This window comes from Scardinius erythrophthalmus (assembly GCF_964197995.2).
Source record: "Scardinius erythrophthalmus genome assembly, chromosome: 11".
NCBI lineage: Eukaryota > Metazoa > Chordata > Actinopteri > Cypriniformes > Leuciscidae > Scardinius > Scardinius erythrophthalmus.
The window spans coordinates 35,440,528-35,455,736 of NC_138231.1; the positions used below are offsets into that span (position 1 = coordinate 35,440,528).

General features: G+C 36.8%; 1 protein-coding gene across 7 annotated transcripts in view; it reads left to right on the plus strand.

Moving 5' to 3' along the window:
• fryl (furry homolog, like) overlaps window positions 1-15,209 on the plus strand; it is a 107,946-nt gene that overhangs the window by 24,105 nt on the left and 68,632 nt on the right. For 5 of the 7 annotated variants that reach the window (XM_081378998.1, XM_081379000.1, XM_081379001.1 and 2 more), the window contains exon 1: window positions 1,651-2,340. The exons of the other annotated variants lie outside the window; for them this stretch is intronic. In XM_081378998.1, coding sequence (XP_081235124.1) covers window positions 2,133-2,340 — 208 coding nt within the window. In that variant the 5' untranslated portion in view covers window positions 1,651-2,132. Of the gene's footprint in view, window positions 1-1,650; window positions 2,341-15,209 lie in introns of those variants that run through there. 7 annotated transcript variants of the gene reach the window in all.

Sequence of the window (15,209 nt, forward strand, 5' to 3'; positions counted from 1 at the left end):
CTGACACAAAGAGATTAAGAGACTTTTTTTGGGCCACTAATAACAATCTATGCACATATGTTTTGTCTGCTCACACATTAAGGAACTGAAACATTACATGGTTTGCTTGACATGTTCACACGGAGCTAAAGGGTGTGAGCACTTCCTATGAATCATTTGTGCACACTTTTTTTGTTCTGTCTGTCTATGTGAGCAATGAGTCTTTTGAACGAATGAGGTTATATTAGGCCACAGTAGAAACAGAGAACTTTCTGTATGGTGCTGAGGTCATTTCCTCCTCCTGGAGCTCCTCTCTACCCTCCAGGTGGCACTATAGATGTTTTGTATTTTGAAAGAAGCTGTTTATTTTGTCCTTCACATGTATGATATAATATAATGCAAGCTTTTACAGTTTGAACCAAATACAGTATTTATAAATGTGCTACTGTTCAAATGTTCAGTTTTTTTTAAATGTTTTTGAAAGAAGTCTCTTATTCTGACCAAGGCCGCATTTATTTGATCAAAAATACTTTAAAAACTAAAATAATATTATGAAATATTATAATTTAAAATAACTGTTCTATTTTAATGTACTTTCAAATGTTTCATGATGGTGATCTGTGTGTTATTATCTAATAATATTATGAAATATTATAATTTAAAATAACTGTTCTATTTTAATGTACTTTCAAATGTTTCATGATGGTGATCTGTGTGTTATTATCTGATAACGTCACTTTGGAAAGGGTTATAATTGTAAAAGTTATTCAAACTATTGTCATTTTTGCATATCAGTGATCTTCCACAACTCCATGCTCTTCCAAAGAGTCTGTTATGTCAGTGGTGCTGTCAGTGAGTGTATTGAAGACACAGTAAGAGTTAGAGTCATTATTATGACGTCCATTTTCAGCAAAAGCAGCCTGCTCATTTGAATGTTACAATGAGTCAGCGCATAGGCCTGCCATATGCAAAATGCCTCCCAACAAGAACATTTCCATTGATATTCCTCAGGACACTTTACATTTGTCCAGTCAAGTAGAAATCATCTGTATCTTGTATCTTAAATAGCTCTCTTGTATCACTGCATACATTTTCCAGTATGCACTTTATTTGTCCAAATAGTCTTTATATAAGCATGTTTGTGTTTTTAAGTGAAGTTAGATACGTGTGTATCAACAAGCAGTCAAGCAGATCAAATATTTCACATTAAACGAATTCTCTCGCTGCCCTGCTGCAAACTGGAAGTGAAACCAGCAGTCAGTGTGTGTGGGTGTGAGACACTTTGTCTGTTTGACAGCATGCCTTCTGAGCTATTTTTTTATCCTTTTTTTTAGGGGAAATATGTAAGGGAAGTTATAGATAGTGTGTTTGTGTGTGTGAGAGGGGGGGATGTGAAGAGCAGCTCTAGTTTAAAACCTGATAAAAAACTTATCAGAGCGCAGCAGCATGCTGAAGAGGCCACGCCTTCTCACTTTTCGTTATGCACTCCCTCACAATCACAGACGGATGGGTCTTCCTCCCTTCCTTCAGAAAGGAGAAACATCAGGGCGTGGTTGGTAGCAGCTGTGTTTTGATTGGCCAATCTCCCAGGCATACGTTATCTCCCATTGGACACGTCCTGGCTCCGCCCAGATTATGCACTCTAGCTGAAATGCTCCGCCTACTGTCATCACATCAAAGTGTTTAGTTCATCCTGCATGAACAGACAGGTAGTAAGGTTGGTCTCTCGCTGTGTAAAAGCTCAGGTGAACTTTGGGTTTCGTTTTGGGAAGTGCTTACAGCTGGCCTGTGGCATGTGGAATACGGGAGGGTTGAAGAACACAGCGGCTGGATCTACAGGTGCTCGCTTGTACCTCATTCCAGCTTTTGTCGTCTTGGATCTACCACCAACAGCTTCTGCATTGCAACAGGAGATCATATGCACTTCGTCTAGGTTGTTGTGTATATAGACACTTCTAGTTTAAACTGACAAGGCAAAGAGGAACCTGCAGTGAAGTCAGAGTTTGACAAGCTGTGGTTTTGCCTGGGTGGAGACATTCTGCAGTTGTCTGTCCAGCCACAGACGGCTTGATTTCTCAGAGGTGATGGTGGGTGGCAGGGCCGTCACTGTGCACCCGCACAGGCGCCTGGATTGAAAGTGTCACAGTGCAAACATGGAATTCCTCAAGAGCCTCGTTCCCACGGTCATCTCCGGGGACGGCGGGCTGCAGGCTACGGACACGGGGGGAGTGTGGCCGAGGGAGACCGGCCCTCGCTTGCTGAGGATGAAACGGCTGGTTTCACAGACCAATGAAGAGGAACAAGACGGATCCAGTCCAACCAGCCGACCGGCTGTCCGTCTTCAACGACATCGTGCCAAAGGTACCAATAAGAAAGATGAAGGGATGGGTATTGAAACATGATTTTAACTCTAGTAAAGAGAGGACTGTTTGATTAGGAGGTGTGTGTGTGCGAGGTGTGTGTGTGTTTGCACTTTTTGTTTATAGTTGGACTCTGATATAAGATTAATCGCAGACAAGAGAGAACAAGCAAATACTTTGTGTAACCGAACCGTTTGCAAAGTCTTAAGTTGCTCATCGGGTAGTCTAAAGTGAGAATTATTCAAATATAAGAGTTATTACAAAATCAGAAATCTAATAGGATCAGAACCATTTTAAACATTACAAATGCATAAAGCATGTTGTATACTGCCCTTGATCTCCCAATCATTCTGTCCTTAATTTTTTGCATCCATATTGATCTGAAGCAGGGAGCTCTGGGTAATTGAGTGTTTAGATTTCATCACTGAATTATTTAATAATTTCATCACACTGACTTAAAAAAATCTTACTGACCCCAAACTTTTGAACTGTAGTGCATGTAGACTAGGATTGATTTCAAGGTGTTGCTAACTGGAGAAAAACAGTGCTTTTTAGGGATGGGCATTTTTTTATTTCAGGTAGTGATAGCGATAATGAAAATATTTAAATTAAAACACTGTTATGAAAATTTGTTGAAAAATAGAAAATTACATAAAAATGTCTATCAAAATATTAAAATAAGACTAGAAATATAACACTTCTAGATGATCAATAATGCATCAAAGAAAGAAAAAAACAACTGGAAAGGAATAGCTGCGTGAGGTGAAGCTGAAGAGTGAATGAACACCAGTAAACTGAAGCACACAACCTAAATGAGATTAATCATTAATCTTGTCTGCGTTGCATTTGAGCTGAAACTGAAAAAGTGAATGAACACCGGTAAACTGAAGCGCTTTGCTAGCAGGTTAATAAACTCAACCACATGCATCCTAAATGAGATTAATCAGATACAACATATAAGTAATATTATTCTTCAAATTTCAAAGCTTTCAAATCCATAGTTTCACTTTTATTTCGCCGGTCTGGAAGGCATGCTGTCCTAACGCTAACCAATCAGACCTCAGGTACCGCCCAAAATGCCGCAATAAACATTTAGAAAAAAATAAAAAAAATAATGTATTTTTTAAAGTCACAGCGATCATAATTTTCATGAAATGTTCATTTTTTTTCAGCGCTATCACATCAGAATTGACCTTTGAAGTGCCCAGTCTTGTTATAAATGATTCATTGTTGCATACTATTCCAAAGAAATAATGACTAAGTTTTCATCAAAATTCCCACCAACCATCATGTCATATATAGACCACTTTTCATGATCCTTTCATCTACTCAAATCCCAATGGAGAAAGTCACACCCTATCTTTTTCCCAGTCCCATATCCTGTTTAATTTGGAAATCTATCAGATTGTGAAGTAAAATTCCCATTGTTGTTTTATTTTGACATTTTGAACTATGTAGACTGATTTACTAGAAAAGAAATCAAGGTTGACCCTAGACTGGGCCTGTGTGAAAGGGAAGTCGTTCCTTCTGTGAAGAGATACTAATGGTTAAGTTGCCCTACGGTGCTGCATTTAATCAGGGAAGACAGTGTTTGTTTATGTGCTTATAACTTGGCTGCAGGAAGCAGATGAATGCATTTATGACCATAAATGTATTGAAACAATCCTCCCGTACGGGGTTATATGGGGATACATGAGGATCTTTGTGTGTCATTCATGGCTGATCCAGCTACGACCACTCTTCTTGGTATGTCAGCTCCTTGGTTACAGGAAAACAGTGTGGGGAGTGTGAAGTTGCATCACTGCATGTGACTCTGCATTCAAAATGCAAATTGACCACCACGCATTCAAATATGGTGGAAAACACCAGTTCAAACTGGACCAAAAGAGTTTTTTTCTGAATCCTTCGAAGGCTGAGATTCTCTTAGTGTGTGTTGATAAGTGAAAATACACAGGTAGTGGTGTGTGTGTGTGTGTGTGTGTGTGTGTGCGTGTGTGTGTTAGTGGGTGTTTACATTGCAACCAAACCACACCTTGCTCTCCACAAATTGATGAGTCTTGCGTGTTCAGGTGAGGGTTTGGGTTATGTACCAGCCAGGACATGTTCATGTTCTTGAGTTCTCTATATTTTTTAAGTAAATAGAGCTGCAACTCAGTATCACATAATCTATTGCATTAATATTTCAATTAATATGATGTTCTGAATCTTGCTTATTAATGCTTGCCTTCAAAATATACAAAAATAAGTATATATATTGCATTTCAGTTCATGTTTGGTGTTGGTAGGATGTCTCTTATGCACATCAGAGCTGCATCTATTTGATCAAAAATGCAGTAATACTGTGAAGTATCATAACTTTTGTTTAACAATGTTTTCTACTTTAATATATTATAAAATGTAATTTATTCCTGTGATGACAAAGCAGCCATTACTCCAGTCTTCAGTGCCATGCTAATATGCTGATTTGCTGCTCAAGAAACATTTTTTTTTTAATTATAAAGGTTGAAATAATGTTGTGCTGCTAATTTTTTTGTGGAACTGTGATACATTTTCTGATGAATAGAAATTTTAAAAGAACAGCATTTATTTGAAATCGAAATCCTTTGTAACATAATTATAAATGTCTTTAATGTCACTTTTGATCAATTTAATGCATCCTTGCAGAATAAAAGTTTTCTTAAAAAAAAAAAAAAAGAAGCTTACTGACCCCAAACTTTAACGGTGTGTATGATATACATTGTCTGCAAAAGTGGTTTAAAATGTACAATTTACAGTAATTTACAATTTAAACAAATTAATGCAACAGAACACCAGTTAAAATAACTAAACCATAAATAAACAAAAGGTTGACTGGTTATTTTTCAGTAGTCTCTTTTTTATTGTAAATAAACAAATGTTCTGTAAATACATAGAGTTGCATTTAGGATTTAATGTTTCATTTTGGTGATTTAAAACTTTAATTGGATGTTTAGCAATGATTATCGTTTTAATCATACACTCCCTTTCTGTTGCTCTGCATTTGATTGACAGGCGCACACACACACACTTACAAGTATTTGCAGTTTAATGATGAATGCAGTATTTAATCACTTGCTGTCAGGATGAGCTGTTTTGAAAATTAGAATTCAAGTTCTCTGCACAGCCCAAAGTCCTGATAATTGATAATGAAATGGTTGTCTTGACGATAATTTTCATTAAATTAGATGTTACACAAACAGATCTCATTGTACCACAGGCTTAAACTCTATAGGCCTTAAATAGACATTTTAAACCCTCATAAGTATCTGATTGTTTTAATTATTTAACAGTTTTCCTTTGCAGTAACTAATAATAGATTTACAAATAATCAACCATATCCTACCCTAAAGGTAGAGGCATATTCTTTCTCATTAATAAGTTTGATTTGTTTCTGAATGGATATTGAATGAGTCAGCATTACCATTTATATTTCTTTGGTTTAGCAGGAACATTTTTCTGTTTGGTTGGGTAGTGCCCGTCCCCAGCTCAACCTGTTTCTTCACCTGTAAGGCAGCTTTGCAGACACAAACACACCTGCTCTGTTCACTGCTGCTGCTAATATTATAGGTGTTTTGATGGTGCCTCTGTTTATTGTGTTTCTGCTCTGGATGTTGCTGCATGCACACAAGCCGTATGCAGGAAGAGGAAGGATATGGCGACTCTGCAGTATGTAATGCGTCTAATATTGGTCCTCAAGGGCTTTCCAGGCCAGGGTTGGAATCAGTGATCACACACTCAAACAGACACAGTAGTGCTCCAGCCACACACACACACACACACACACACACACACACACACACACACACACACACACACACACACACACACACACACACACACACACACACACACACACACACACACACACACACACACACAGTGTGTGTGTGTGTGTGTGTGTGTGTGTATATATATATATATATATATATATATATATATATATATATATATATATATATATATATATATATATATATATATATATATAATATCCATCTCTCTCTCTCTCTCTCTCTCTCTCTCTAAATATATATATATACACACTATACACAGTCATGTGAACAGACCTTACTTCATTAAACTGCAATGGAAGTTTATCTTGGAAAAAAGAGTGCTCTAGAGCATGTGGTGTTTTCTTTTAGGCAGCACGTGATTCATAATCAGGAATGGACGAGAGAAAATGCAAGTTAAAAACAGGCCACACAACAATTCATGGAGTTAAACAGGGTAGTTGACAAAGCTGACAAAATATAAATAGTTCATTAGCAATGAATTGTATTTATCACCCTCCTTTCTGCTTTTTTATCACCCTCCTTTCTTTTTCTCTTTAACTCTTTGCACTCCATTTTGCTTGTTTGCTCTTCATTCATTCTGTTTCTTTGTTTTATTTGTTTGTTCATTGCTGCTTTATTTCTCATTTTCTCCTTCATTTTCATTTAACTTTTCCTTTGTTTCCATTGTTCTTTCACTTTAGTTTAACTTTTTAATTTTCTTGTTTTTCTTGTCACATTTGTTTGCTCTCTCTTTTGCTCCTATTTTTTGTTCACCCTCTTTCATTCTGTTGCAGTTTTCAATCCTGTTCATTCACACTTTCAGTCTAATTTTTTTGTGCACTCTTCTACTCCTTTTATTTACCCTTTCAATTGATTGTTTTTTGCTTTGTTGTTTGTAAGTGCATTTTCTGCTCCGACTGATCGGCCGCAAATCGTTATCGGTCGATAATCCCATTCTAGGACTCGAATGGCAGTCACTAAAATAGGCCTAATTCACCAACCGATCGTGAATTGATGATCTGAGCTGGACGATGTCATCACGGTTTTCTCCAGAGCGGCTAGATGTATAAATTAACTAAATTAATAACTTTTTTACAACAAAAATGAACCATCACTGAACTTCCTTAAGCTGGACTATTTTCTTCTAGAAACAAACTATGCTGCATAATTTTCCTGTTATCAAATCTGCTTTGAAACAATCTGTATTGTAAAAAGCGCTGTATTGTATAAATGAAGGTGACTTGGCTTGACTTGACTGGTCCTGAGCGCAGTCAGCACACACACCTGGAACGCAGGCACATATTCTTACCATTTATAGGGGCTTTCGCACCGGAGGAACCTTTTCATAGTTCCTAGGTGGAAGTACCCACTTTTTGGCTTGTTCGCACCGCAGGAACTAGGAATGATTTTAGCTCTGGAATGCCTTTTGAGGGAACTAAATTAGCGCCTACTTTAGAGTAGGGTTTAACCCAGCACTATAGGAACTACCAGTGACGTTAGTGTATGCTGACTAGCATTCTCAGTGCCGTCAAAATAAAAGTCACAACAACAAGCGTGGCTTACGACACTTCAGAGTTCCTACTGGCAGTGCGAATACAACCAGGAAAACAGCCCTGGGGGAACATTTAGTTCTTGGGGAACCACCCTGGTGGCTAGTTCCTATAACTAAGTTCCTATAGCAACCCGGTGCGAAAGCACCTCATGGTAATCAAACAGTCATTAATTGCTCTTAACTAAATCACTTCCCTTTTGTGAAGATTATAAACTCTCCCAAAATGCAGAAATGCTTGAATTTATAAAGAGAATCCTGCCTTACCTACTTAAGTAGGATGTAGGAATGGAAAGACGCAAATATTCAGCACTTGCTGAGCACAACCTCAGCCACATATTGGACAATATATTGTTTATACACCTTATGTGTTGTAATTATGTTTAGTTTGATATTACGTCTTTTAGGTTCTTTAATAAGCTAGAGTATCCTATTAAGGATAGTTTTGCATAAGCCCTGTTTTTAAAGGCCTATTAAAATGTTCATTGTAAAATTAATATTTGTTGTGCTTATTTGATTCTCAATTAAAGCAACAATCTATAGCATTACTGTAAATAATGTCTGTGGTATTACTTATATGGAAAAAAACACACTGCATGACATTCAAAGCTTAAAGCATATAAAGCTTGAATGACGGGGATCGGTATCGACCGATCATGATGACAAAAAAACGGTAATCGGTATCAGCTGCAAAAAATCTCAGGCATCTCTATTTGCTGCTTTATTTCTTCTTTTCCATCTCACATTCTATTTTACGTCTAACTTTTCATTTTGATTGTTAATTTTGATTTATTTTCTTTCGTTTCACATTTTTGTTTGATTTCTCTTTTGCGCCCTTTCATTTGGTTGTTCATGCTTTCGCTGCCATCTGTTCACTCTTCCCTTCTTTATATGCTCCCCTTTCACTCCTTTGTTCTTTTGCATGCTTTCGTTTGTTTATTCATTTCTGCTTTATTTCTTTCATTTTACTTTTTTCTCATTCCATCCTTCATTTGTTCCTACTTTCTTTTTTCATTCTTTCCTTCAGACTCATCCATTTTGGTCTCACCTGTTGTTATTTTTTTTTCTTGTTCGTTCTTTCTTTTTTGTATGTCTCTCTTGTCGTCTTTTACTCCTTCCTTTTGTTTCTGTTTGTTTGTTCTTTCCTTCACTCTCATGACTTAGCATTCTCGGTTTAGCCGTGTTTTGTCAGTTTTTGGGATGGAGGGTGTTATAGAGATCTGCCGCTGATGTGTGTGAGTGTCTCTGCTGACTCAGAGTTGTGATCAGTGGAAATGTTAGGCTAGCACGCCCACTGTCCCTCTCTCTCTCTCTTTCTTTCTCTCTGAACACACTGGGTTTCACCACTTTGCAATAATTTATTTTTCTCTGCGGAGTGTGTGTTTGTTGCTTTGGTGCTGACAGGTGTGCTTGTTCTTGGCAAGGTGTGCAGTGTACTGCGGTCTCTAGCTTGCACTGCTGCTGATGGTGTTGTGATTCAGCTGAAATGTTTTCGTTTGGTAACGAATCCTGAACACCCAGCTTTGTTTTTTTTATTCCTCTTACTTACTAGCTGCTAAGTTTTAGAAGCTGTATTAGTTTATATAGCCTATTTAAAATTATTTTCATGCAATTGTTATAATACTTTTTTTAATGTGCAATTCTTTTAAAGAGTTCTTATACTTACATATGTAATTAAATAAAAAAAGATTTTAAATTCTATAAATAAGATTAATTCATTAGAAAAAAAGCTTTAAAAATAATAGCATATTAAATCGCAATCGCAGTATTGGTAAAAAAAATAAAAATAGCGCAATTAGATTATTTTCCAAAATCGTTCAGCCCTATTTCGGACTCAGTGCAAGGACCTGAGCTGGCGACTAAACCTCGTAACTCGAGTAATTCCTCAAACTGTCTGCAAAACCTCATACAGTAGCTCCACTTGCCTCAATCGTAAATTAAGTCCTGTACACGTCTTGGAAGACTGTCTTTGCTTGTTTGCAGTGCAAGTGAAAATAAAAAAAAAACTGGCTCAAGTATAGCGTTTTCTTTATTCAAAACACGATGTGTAAGGCTAATGTTTTATGCATTTGAGGAGTGGAGAAAAGTTGTTTTAGTTTGGTATTTGCTGTCTAGTCATAGCCAATACAGCATCATAACACATATAGCCATAGCACTTCGTCTTTAACACAAGCTTTTTGCCAAATATATTAAACGACAGTAAAAGCGGAGCGTTGAACTGTTAAATTGATTACACAAGATCAATTTAAACATCTGAACCTTGGATTGTTCCATATAGGAATTGTACTGTTTGCCAAGGAAATCATTTCACCTCTAGTAACCTGACATAAACTTGTTAAGATCTTTAACAAGGAAATGTCTCAGACGATAAGAAGGCGGTAGGTTCAAGTTTGTGCTGTCGCTTTTCTGCACAGCTGTCTTTTCTTTGTTGTCTGCACTTTGCATCATGGGACCTGCAGTTTTACACAAGGGAGCCTGCTTTGCACTGTCCACTAAAACCTTCAGAAAATTGTATAACCTCAGATTGAATGACTGATTGTATTGATCAGTCTCTTTTTTCTTCTTTCTTTCCCTCCATCACTCACCCTCTCTCCTCCTTGTTTGGCTTTCCTTTTCCCTATGCTGGGTGCTATAATTCACAGTACAGGAAATGCACTCTCACTGTGGCCTCATGGGATTGAAGGGCCTTCACAGACTGTCTGCCTGTCAGTGTATGCCCTGCTCACTATCCAAAAGCACTTACTGTCTGCTCTCCTGAAACATCAGCAGTCGATCTCTGAACAGAGTGCCTGTTTTATCTTCCCATTCTGCATTAGATTTAAATGAGGATGAATTTTGCTTATCCGGAGCAAAATCTGGTTTAGATCCTGTAAGTCTGGGATTGGGTTTGAGGTGATGTGTTTCTGATCTGGAACAGAATATGGTGTATCTGCACAAATAATCATTAAAAGATGGTGATCTCAATTCAAACACCCACATGATCTATTGCTAAATGACGATGATTCTGCTATATTAAAACGTTGACAAATCACACTGGAACATTCAAATATGCGTTTGTGCTGCCGCAGAGAGAGCTGTTATCATGTAAAAGTATAATATACTATGGTGATGTGTGTTACAAACATTCAAATTATCACAGAAGTACTGGGATAAAAGTTTGCAGTTTAGATCTAAACTGATGTCTACGGTAATGATCAAAATAGAGCAAATCACCATTTGAAAGTAACTTGACACTTAAATTAGGGCTGGGCGATAAACAATATCATATCGAGATTGCTCTAAAATATGTCATCAAAACAATCATTTTTTCTCTAAATGGATTAATCTTAACAGCCTATCACACAACAGAAATAAACACAATAACAGCCAATATAATGCAATAACAATGCATTATATTTGCATGTCGCTAATAAGTGATTTCTGCGTGTCTCTGTGTGAATGAGTGCCACTGTTTCGTCTGATACACAAACTTGCACACGTGACGCTCAAGGTGTTTTCAGCATCTGCCAACTCAATATATGAGGACATGAAAACATGAGCTTCATCTCCAGAGCTGCATTGAGTCACTTTTTGAGAAAAACACATTTGAGAAAAACTACCGTCAAATAGGCCTACACACTGAAACTGAAACTAAAATAAGCTTTTCTGTAGCTCAAACAGTAGAGCGTTGACGCTTGCAACGCCAAGGTCATGGGTTTGATTCCCAGGGAAAACAAGAACTGATAGGAATGTAAATGTGTACTTTGAAATGCAATGTAAGTCACTTTGGATAAAAGCGTCTGCCAAATGCATACATGTAAAAATGTAAAATTGAAAGTTCTTCATGACAAACCGTCAAAAATAAAAGTTTGGTTTAACTTCAAGAAATTATTACAGAAATATACAGTATCTCTACTGTATAAAAAAATGTAGGCTACTTCTCAAAGTAATAATAATAATATAATTATTTCTAAGGAAAATCATGCAACCAAGGTATTTTTTCATCCATGTTTTAAATTTATAGTTATGTTGTGCAGCATCTTATTTGACAAAAAATATAAATGCAATGTTTTGTTGTAAATTAATTGTTATATTTTCATTTGATTACATTTTAAAATCATAAAACACATATGGTATAGTTACTGTTCAACTGGAATGGGGTTTGAGTATATTTCTGATCTGGATCAGAATCTGCTTCAGCTATTGTAAATATAAGGTTTGAACATGTTTCTGATCTGAATTGGAACCAGATTTGGATTATAATCTGGTTTAGTTACTGTACGTCTATGGTTTGATTTGAATTGATATGTTTATGATCTTGATCAGAAGAGTTGTGTTTGATTCTGCATGTTTTTGCTGTATATTAAAGTGCTTGGTAACAGTCGCACCCTGTGTTGACAATAGATCAGCCTTCCTGCTGTGTTGAGCAGGATCCTGCTGTTTACCCTAAACTGTGTGTTTGTTTGAGAGAGAAATGGCAGTCTTTGGCCATCATGTGATTCTGGACTGACTTATTTTACTGGGTGTGGTGCATGTGGGAACAGCCAGTTTGCAAACCTAGCTTACACAAAAGTGAAGAAGAGATACACTGCTTTGGTGCAGAGGGACAAAAACAGATAGTATTAGTTGCAATAATAAGTTATTTCTTAAAGTGCCCCTATTATGCTATTTTAAAGTTGCCTAATGTTGTTTTGTAGTCTCCTACAACAGGTTTACATGCATCAAAGGTAAAAAAACTGTTTAATTTTCTCATAATATACATTTGCACATCACCACATTTTCAATGATTCTCAAACGACTCGTCAGATGAATCAATCTCTCTAAATCCCTCCTTTCCGCGAGCTACTCTGCTCTGATTGGCCAGACAGCTCAGTCTGTTGTGATTGGTCTACATGCCCATTGCCATAAGAACGTCAGCTCTGCTTGTCCTGAGGCTTCCTACACCGTAAACTAAACATATCAATGCGAGCATGAGTCCGATGATGAAACAATGGAAGAACTATTCATTCAACCCGAACCTCCATCGCAGTGATACACTACTCAGTTTGAGGTACATTATGGGATGTTGCAACAGTAATTCCTTGCCATCAGCATTAACAAGTGCATGTCCATCAACAAACCGATTATTTTTCTTATTTATTTATTTACAGAGTATTTTTCTAATTTATTGCGGTGAACATGTGGAAACTGACAAGAATGAATGAACAGACGCATATTGTCACTATACTTTTATTATTATGGCATTACTTCCTGCAGCACCAACTATACCCTAGGCTAGTTAAAATCCGCCAAATGAACGTCCTTGTTGTGCGAACCTTGTTGTGCCGGCAGGAAAAGTGTGTGTGTGTGTGTGTGTGTGTGTGTGTGTGTGTGTGTGTGTGTGTGTGTGTGTGTGTGTGTGTGTGTGCGTGCGTGCGTGCGCGTGTGAATCTGTGAATCTGAAACGCTGTGGGCAGGACTGACATATCTGCACATAAATATTCTTCTTCAGTTGTTGTACAAGGTAGGTGTAAAAGGGCCCTAAGACAGTAATAATGTGAGTTAACCAGTTAGCAGGAGACCTACACAATATAAAACTTTGAATCAATATAGAACCATTTTTTAAGAGCAAGCGGTTTGCGAATCCTGCATTGAACTCCAAGATTTGAGAAGCAGTCATCAGTAAAATAAAGGGAACACAGCAAAAGTTTAGGATTATACTGCTGAATTTTAACCACTGATTCTTCACATGCTCGTCCTTGGGCAGTGAAAAAAACTGGCTTTACCTTCACATTGTAGAGCACAGTGTCTTCTCGACATGATGCTATCCAGTATCCACAGGAATCAGCTGCTGGTTTGAGGTTCAAGTTTTCCCTGGTGTCTGCGCGCGCTATACGCTAATGTTTTGTCTCGACGTCACAACGAAACGGATTATGACTAGTTTGCAAAACGATTCATTTCATTGACTCTTACTTTTGAAAGACAATAACTTTATATATGGTGAACTTTCAGATTTAAAACTTTGCAGGATGTTTTCATTCACTTAGATAGTGAATGCTTTCATTCACTATGTTACACACTACATAAAAGGTCATTTTCAAAAAACCATAATAGGGGCACTTTAAATGCCTTGCAGAATTCTTGTTGCATTGCCGTGTTCTACCATCGTTCACCTGTTCTCAGATCAGTGCATGAGATAGACAGTGAGGTCACTTTCACGTGAAGTTTTTAAAACTGATTGAAATGTTATTTTTTTCTGGACTAACAGCACAACAGATTAAAGGTCTAAGATTGCGTGGAAATGCAAAACAGAACTGACGTTTCCAGGTCTTTTGCTTTCTTACTGATTATATGAAATCTTTTACTCATTCAGCCAGCATATTGGAGCGATTCTGATCAGTGAATCCATGAGCGTAACTGCATAAAATGTGTTTATTTGTGCATGTGCATATGTTTATGTTTTGTGTGAGAGTGGAAACCCTGCGCTGCAGTCACAATACGGCCTTTTGTACCCAGTGTTTGTTTACAATGCTGCCTTCTCGCTTTGCATAACTCCAGCAGGGAGGGACAGTCAAGTGATGGAAAGAGCGGGTGAAGGAGACGGACAGAGATAAAGAGAGATTGTGAGTGGTGGTATCAGTGGAATCTGTTTGTGTGCACTCTTTAATCTCGTCTCAGGCTTCTGGTCAGATGATGTCATGCACTAAAGTCTTTTGTGATCGGAGGTGACGGGGCTTCGAGAAGGAGGAAAAAGGCGTTTTTTTTTTTGTTTTTTTTTTTTAACTGGGTATCGCCAACTACCCTACATTACCTTTACAAATTGTGATGTTAATTACACAGTTCATTACAGCTGTATAATAATGGGGTCATGTTGTCTTCTTTCATATCTGGGATCAATTTCAACCTGTTTTGATGCTTTTTTCTTTTCTTTTTTTCACTGACGTCCTGTATGGCACGTCATAGAAGTGGTTCTGGGAAATTCCGGTTGCAGAGTTTGTTTATAGATGACCTTATTCTTCATTGAACCATTCTTGAATGGATCTAATTTGCTATTCAGAGTTCTAAAAAAGATCCATGTAATATATGCATTATTTAATATTATAATTGTTGTTATATAATTTCATAGGTTTGAAATATCCCCTGAATGCTTCATGTGGATTTCTGCCTTTCCAGACTGTTTGATTGTCGCTTTAGGATTGAGTGATATAACAAAAATAAAAAAATATTTTTTATTATATTTTGATGTATATCTCAATATTTCAACTAAACAGCCAAGTAGATTCAAGGTGTTTACTGCAGTGGTATTTTAGCATTATTTATATTCTATAATGGTATTTGTTACAAATTAATTTAGCTTTCATTTTTATATTTTCAATTTTTATTTTTGTATTTTTGACTAAACTGACTAGGTTTAGTCAGTTTGTAATGTGCATTTGACATTTTTAGTTTCTGTTTTTTTATATTTCTATTCAGCTTTTATTTAAATTTTAGTTATTTTAGTACTTTATGTTAAATTCTTTTTATTTCACTTTTTCATCTGTTATATTTTTTATGTCAGCTTTCATGAAAATG